Source organism: Mastomys coucha, unplaced genomic scaffold, assembly GCF_008632895.1.
Source record: "Mastomys coucha isolate ucsf_1 unplaced genomic scaffold, UCSF_Mcou_1 pScaffold16, whole genome shotgun sequence".
NCBI lineage: Eukaryota > Metazoa > Chordata > Mammalia > Rodentia > Muridae > Mastomys > Mastomys coucha.
This window is the reverse complement of record NW_022196898.1, coordinates 80,054,400-80,062,009: the sequence shown is the minus strand read 5'-3', so window position 1 is coordinate 80,062,009 and position 7,610 is coordinate 80,054,400. Positions and strand designations below refer to the sequence as shown.

General features: G+C 41.0%; 1 protein-coding gene across 1 annotated transcript in view; it reads right to left on the bottom strand.

Annotated features, from left to right (window-relative positions):
- Positions 1-403: 403 nt before the first annotated feature.
- The window catches only part of Gimd1 (GIMAP family P-loop NTPase domain containing 1), a 14,985-nt gene continuing 7,778 nt past the window's right edge, over positions 404-7,610 (bottom strand). The window contains exon 2 of the mRNA XM_031376173.1: positions 404-664. Within this exon, the coding sequence (XP_031232033.1) occupies positions 404-664 (261 nt within the window). The remainder of the gene's footprint in view (positions 665-7,610) is intronic.

The following is a 7,610-nucleotide window of genomic DNA, read 5'->3' as shown; positions in this document are numbered from 1 at the left end:
TTGATTACTACTATTACAAGTGATTGAGCTTGTTCATTCTCACACTATATATCTCAGTGGTTTAATAAACCACAATTTGAATATTATTCTATTAATGTACATCTAGATAGTTTTTAGTCTTTAACTATGATGAGTGGCACCACTGTAAGCATTCCTGTATATACATATTTCTAAATGCACAAATGTATGCTTTTCTGTTGGATAAATACTTATGAGTATAATTCTGATATCATGAAATCTTGAATCCTTGGTACTAGTTTTTATTTACAATTTTTTTCCAAAGGGGCTCAATGGCTGTACAGCGAATTCTCATGCCCCATATTCATGTGAAGAAAGGCAAATTTTAGAATCGGATTTCTGACCCTGATTAATACCTAGCACTCTTTTTCTTTTCACTTAAATTTTATGTAAAACTAAGAACTTGAAAATGATTTTCTTTTATAAATTCCATGACTCTTTCTAAGATTTTAATCCTTTGTCCATTACACAAGCTTCCTTTTTCATACAGGAAAACATATCTGTGCTGAACAGAATTTAGCAGGGTTAATAGTGTGTCCGAAGCCTCACGCAGATATTCCTCTTCACTCAACCCAGCCTCGTCGATTTTTTCTGCATGGGTAAAAAGAACAGCCGTGTAATTCTTCCAGGAATCTCCCAGAAGTTCCTGAAAGAGAGAGGAGTTAAATGACTATTTGCCTTGGACTCTATTCCTCAAAAAATAAGCAAAGCCGGTACTAAAATCCAATGCCGTTAGCCAACAGATCCATGGGTCATGATATTTCTGAAAGCTGATATCTGAAATGGGAAGCAACTGTGAGCTCAAGTGTTGTTAGCACATTTCAGAAGATGGATGGGGTTTCTGAACAACAACAACAAAAAGGCTTTGGTTCTCTGCTTTACTTTGCTGCTATAACTGAAATGCAAAGGTTTAATGCTGCAGAGCATCTGGTTACAATGGATGTGGTATGGCTAGCACTCAGTGATCGCTTATACTTTCTCCACAATGTGAGACCCTGTTAGAACCACCCAATTCCTTTCATTGGTGGTACCTTGAGCTAGGCAGTTGCTACAGAATCTTTTTATTTTTATTTATTTTTTGGATGCTATAGTATCCCCACTAAAACATCTACTAAGGGATTAAAATGACATAATCTGGCTATGCTTTATTGATTAACCAGATGACAAGTAACGGAAAAGCTAAGATCAAAATCTATTTGGTGAGTTGGAACAGCTACACAAGATTACTGTAATCCTCATGTTCCTCTTGCCACATGCCTGGAGTCAGAGGCAATTTATCAAATGGCTTCTTCTAATGTGCTTGAAAAATCACCGAAGACGGTTGTCCCTTTGTGTAGTGATATGTGCAAGTGGGTTGTGCAATAAATTCTTGCTTGATGAGTGAAAATTAGCTGATAGAAAGCAGAAGCCACAGCATGTGGCACACTGCTCATGCAATACAAAAGGCATTTAGGAGCAGCCATTTAACTCTTGGATGTTTCCAAACTTACAGGAAGTCATGACCGAGTGACAGGAGAGGAACATTTTCTTCCTTCTATATGTGTCTGTGACTGAAATACAAAGGTGTTACCAGTTCATAACACTGTTTTAAAAATAAAAAAGGTCTATGAATGAAAATAGCAAGAGTTAGCAAGGACTTCTAGTAATCAGAAGCAAGCAAGCAAACAAGCAAAAATGAAGAGCTGGTATCAAATATTAGGAGGGCTAGCTCTTTTCATCTCCCATCTCCCCCTCCCTCATTTTGGTTTGATTTGTTTTGGTTTGAGTCCTTTGAGACAGATTCTTATTGTGTTCCCCTAGCTGATCTCAAACATTTCAACCCTGTTTTTGCCCTCCGTAGTTAGAGGCAGGCACCTGCCATGCTTGGCCATGCATAACTTTTTGATGTTCAACATGAATCTTCGCCATAATACTATCAATCTCCTTGTTGTGGCATCGAAAATTGACGCAGGGAGATGTTGAACTATATTGCGGTCATGTTTTTATTAAAGTAGTCTGGGAAGCTACGTCTTAATATACATAGCAAATATATGGCTGTGATTTATTGTGTAAGGAGAAGAAAAGAGTGGGAGGGAAGGGGTAAAGGAAGAGAAGAGAGAAAAGCATCAGGACAAGTGTGTCTGATATGAAAAAACTCACAAGAACTCTGAGATAGCAATGGCCATGACTACCAATTACAACCACGACAGCAGCCAGGCTCTCACCAAGCCATATTATTGAAACTTAGCAGGGACTTCTTTGAAGGTACATTCTCTGTGTCTGCATTACCATGAGAAGGTTTCCAATGGACATTGGGAATTCTCAACAATACCTGCTAAATATTTTGGAACTATGACCCTCCTGACTGAGTCAAATAGCAGGCTTAGTTAGTTTTGAGGGTTGAGTTCTGAATTGAATTCTCTGTGACTCAGTCCTATACTTCGGGGTTCCACAGCTCACTGTGGTGGATCCACAGCTCACTGTGGGGGATCCACGGCTCACTGTGGTGGATCCACGGCTCACTGTGGTGGATCCACGGCTCACTGTGGTGGTCCCACGGCTCACTGTGGTGGTCCCACGGCTCACTGTGGTGGATCCACGGCTCACTGTGGTGGATCCACGGCTCACTGTGGTGGATTCCCCACAGACCATGCCTTCCCTTTGCATTCGGAGCAAATCTTAGTAGGGCTCAGTCCACCTGTTTGCCCTTGCCCAGTCAGAATCTGTCTACCTACACCACAGAATTACGGGTTCCCCTAAAGTCTCCTGCTTTAAGAAGACATGAGTCGACTTTCCAAGATCAGAAAACACTATCTTTTTGTTTGTTTGTTTGTTTTGTTTTTTCGAGACAGGGTTTCTCTGTGTAGCCTTGGCTGTCCTGGAACTCACTCTGTAGATCAGGCTGGCCTCTAACTCGAACTCAGAAATCCACCTGCCTCTGCCTCTCAAGTGCTGGGATTAAAGGCGTGCGCCACCAGTGCCTGGACAGAAAACACTATCTTAATGTAAATACATGAGTAAATTTAACAGGGAATTCACAAAAGGGTGCGTCATTTCTCACATTCTCATATGCTTTTAAATCCAAGTCTACTAGAAAACTTGTGTTTACAATATGAACAGGCCGGGCAGTGGTGGCGCACGCCTTTAATCCCAGCACTTGGGAGGCAGAGGCAGGTGGATTTCTGAATTCGAGGCCAGCCTGGTCTACAGAGTGAGTTCCAGGACAGCCAGGGCTACACAGAGAAACCCTGTCTTGAAAAACCAAAAACAAAAACAAAAAACAAAAACCAAAAAAACAAAACAAAACAAAACAAAATAAAACAAAACAAAAAACCAATATGAACTAACTGGTACACCCAGAGCTCCCAGGGACTAAACAACCAACCAAAGATTACAAATGGAAGGACTCATGGCTCCAGCTGCATATATAGCAGAGGATGGCCTAGTTGGTCATCAGTGGGAGGAGAGGCCCTTGGTCCTGTGAAGGCTCTATGGTCCAGTGCAGGGGAATGCCAGGACAGGAAGTGGGAGTGGGTAGGTTGGTGAACAAGGGGAGGGGGATGGGAAAAAGGGTTTTTTGGAGGGGAATCCAAGAAATCGGATAACATTTGAAATGTAAATTTAAAAATTCTAACCAAAAAAGGAGAAAACTTGTATTTGCACAACTATTAAAGGTCATAACTCTATGAATCTAAGTATCCATATGATGCCAACAACCCACTGTAGATGATGGTGGCATGTCAAAATAGAGGACATTTGTGGGATTCTGTTGTGCTTGCAGTGTATTGTATATATCTCTAGTAGAGAAAAGGCATAGGCTGCAGTGTGAATTATGAGATGGTGATTGAACTGTGTCCTTCCCTTAATTCATATGCCAAGTCTTAATCCCCCATTCCTTAGAACTGACCTTATTTGGAAAGAGTGTCATAAAGATGTGATTAACTTAAAGTCATTAAGTTTACTCTTGATCTAAATATATTAATGTCCATGTAAAACAAAAGTTTGAACAGAGTCAAGAATATAAGGAGACCGTGCAGGCCCTGAAAATAGTCCCGTGCAGCCAAGAGAAGCCTGGGACACATTGTTTGTTCCCAGCTCTCAGAAGAAAGCAACCTTGACAATTCTGTGATTCCAGACTTCTTACTTCAAGAGTCAAGACACGATAATTATCTATTATTTGTTAGAAAGGAATTAAGATGGCCCTGCAGGATGGCCTAGGGGATAAAAGTACTTACAGTCTGAGTACAGAAAGGGCTCCTTAGGAGAAACAGCGTTCTCATCAAGAGAACAAGCTTTCTGGCCTGGGTAGAGACCTAATGTCCCAGCTGGGCCAGGCCAAGGGACTACCTCTTGGAAGGCAGAGTCACCTAAGACATGTCAAAAAAATAAATAAATAAATGCAGTCATTTTACCTTTAATGAGATACTGTGCCTTTCCTTCTCAGAGTCCCCCAGAATCTTTCTATCTCTTTGGAAAATATGCTTTCTTTAACACTTTGAGTTTCCTTAGCATTTGGCACTCTCTTTTTCTTTCTTTTTTTTATTAGGTATTTTCTTTATTTACATTTCAAATGATATCTCCTTTCCCTGTTTCCCCTCCAAAAAACAAACAAACAAACAAACAAAAAACCCTGTTCCTTTCCCCCTCCCCATGCTCATCAACCCACCCTTTCCTGTTTCCTGGCCCTGGCATTCCCCTACACTGGGGCATAGAACCTTCACAGGGCCAAGGGCCTCTCCTGCCCTTGATGACTGACTAGGCCCTCTTCTGATATACATATGCTGCTGGACCCATGAGTCTCCCCATGTATACTCTTTGGTTGGTGGTTAAGTCCCTGGGAGATCTGAGGGTACTAGTCAGTTCATATTGTTGTTCCTCCTAAGGGGCTGCAAACCCTTCAGCTTTTTGGGTCTTTTCTCTAGCTCCTTCATTGGAGACCCTGTGCTCAGTCCAATAGATGGCTGTGAGCCTCTACTTCCATATTAGTCAGACACTGTCAGACTCTCTCAGGAAACAGCTATATCAGGCTCCTGTCAGCCAGCACTTGCTGGCATCCACAATAGTGTCTGGGATTGATGATTGAATATGAGAAGGATTCCCAGGTGGAGCAGTCTCTGGATTGTCCTTCCTTCAGTCTCTGCTCCATAGTTTGTTTGTGCAACTCCTTTGATGGGTATTTTGTTCCCCCTTCTAAGAAGGATGGAAGTATCCACACTTTGGTGTTCCTTCTTCTTGAGTTTCTTGTGGTTTGTGAATTGTATCTTGGGTATTCGAAGCTTCTGGGCTAATATCCACTTATCAGAGAGTGAATACCGCATGTGTTCGTTTGTGATTGGATTACCTCACTCAGGATGATATTCCCCAAATCTACCCATTTCCCTAAGAATTTCATAAATGCATCGTTTTTCCTTTTTCTTTAAAGCATCCCTCCCTACCAGGTGGCTGTTTTCCCACCACGTGTCTGACTTCCACACCGAGTAAAGAGCAAAGGGCGTGGCTTCTTCCTGCTCTCCTTCCTTGCTCTCCTCCAAGAAGCTGCTGTGACTTTCAGCTTACTTGCTATGATTATTTTTTTTAACTAATAAAATTGTCCTTGAACTTTCATTTTAACCCATTCTTAAATTATTTTTCCAAGACTAAGAACCCCACAAAGTGACCTGGATTTCTCCTGTATCATCAGGCAACCATGAAGAAGTCCCCCAAATTCCAGTATCATGATGACCTAAATTAGGTCCTTAGAACCCACATGAAAGCCAATCCTAGTTGTCCTCTGACCTTCACACTTATGCTGTGGATGCACATTCGTGCATGTACACACACACACACACATACACACACACACACACACACACACACACACACACACACACACACGAATGCAGGCACCCCCACACAATGATGATAGATAGTAAAGTTTAATAAAGAAATAACAATGGAAGAGTAAGGATCATATGATATTGGGGTCTTATTTCCACACAGTCCAGCTTCTGATCTTTGAACACACTCATATCCGAGTGTTTCTCACTTTAGTGCCTCAGCCTACCACTCCTGGGCCACACTAATTGTCATACTAAATAGGATGGTAAAGAACTGGTGCTCTTAGCCCTTGAAAACCACCAAACCCACTATCCTACTGGCTCTTGTTAGATCAAACTTGCCATTAAATATTTCTGAGTAATTGACTCAGAAATAAAGGTCCATATTAAAATACTGTTTTGTACAATATTATTTAGAGTGCTTTTCTTACAAAGCTAATACTTTAAAAAGTAAGTAGTGTAACTCTCTTAGTTCCTGGTTTTCTGTAACAATGTGCTTCTTTCTTTCTTTTTCCCTGTCAGGTGGTTCTTACACTCCAAAGTTATCTCATTCGGGATACGTGAGTGAAAGCACTAACTGCCCCACCACTCACAGGCCCATGAGTTCAGCCACTGGGAAGTTTTTACAGACTGATAATTTTTTATGAAAGGATACTTACCTCTTAAACTGTGAGAGAAATTGCACTTTTGAATTACTACCTAAACCAGAAAAGAATGGCTGATTTTACTTTATAATCTTTAGACTGGTCTTTGGCCAGGAAATAGTTGAATGTTTGAACATAGTGTCGCTTGGTGATAGTCACCATGTCAGAGGCCAAACGTGTTCTCTGCGGACCCAGAGACTGAACAATCACCATTGATTAATGCCTCAAAAGAAGTTAAAGAGCAAAAGAAGTAAAAGTAATCTATCTGGTGATAATAATTTAAATGTAGTACTAAGCTGACTGCAAAAGCTACAACGATGGATTGTCTGGTTTCACAGTGCTAGTGGGTAGGAGGCCATCTCGTCCTTTCGGGATAGGGAGTTAGAATATAAACGTTTTCCAGGAATTGTTCATTTTCTCAGGACCTCACCAGCCCTGCCCCGTTTGTTTGTGGTTGATGAAATCATAGCATCTGGACGTTTTAGGGGGAAACTTTAGAAAAAAAGCCAACAATTACATCAGCTGAGAAAAAAGTTATCAAGAAACAGGAGAATAATAAGGATCATACGTGTGTGTGTGTGTGTGTGTGTGTGTGTGTGTGTGTGTGTGTGTGTGTGTGTGTGGTATTCCCTTACTCTCATCCCACTTAAAATGCCAGTTTTTCTTTTCAGAGAGACAAAACTTAGTGATAACATCTGTCTTAGTCAGGGTTTCTAGTCCTGCACAAAACATCATGACCAAGAAGCAAATTGGGGAGGAAAGGGTTTACTCAGCTTCCACTTTCCACATTGCTGTTCATCACCAGTGGAAGTCAGGACTGGAACTCAAGCAGGCCAGGAAGCAGGAGCTGATGCAGAGGCCATAGAGGGATGTTTCTTACTAGCTTGCTTCTCCTGGCTTGCTCAGATTTCTTTCATTCTTTCTTTCTCCCTTTCTCTCTTTCTTTCTTTCTTTCTTTCTTTCTTTCTTTCTTTCTTTCTTTCTTTCTTTCCTTCTTCCTTCCTTCCTTTCTTTCTTTCTTTCTTTCTTTCCTTCCTTCCTTCTTTGTTTCTTTCTTTCTTTCTCTCTCACTTTCTCTTTCTTTCCTTCCTTCCTTTCTTTCTTTTTTCTTTTTTCTTTTTTTTTGTTTTTGTTTTTCACAAAGAAACAGCTC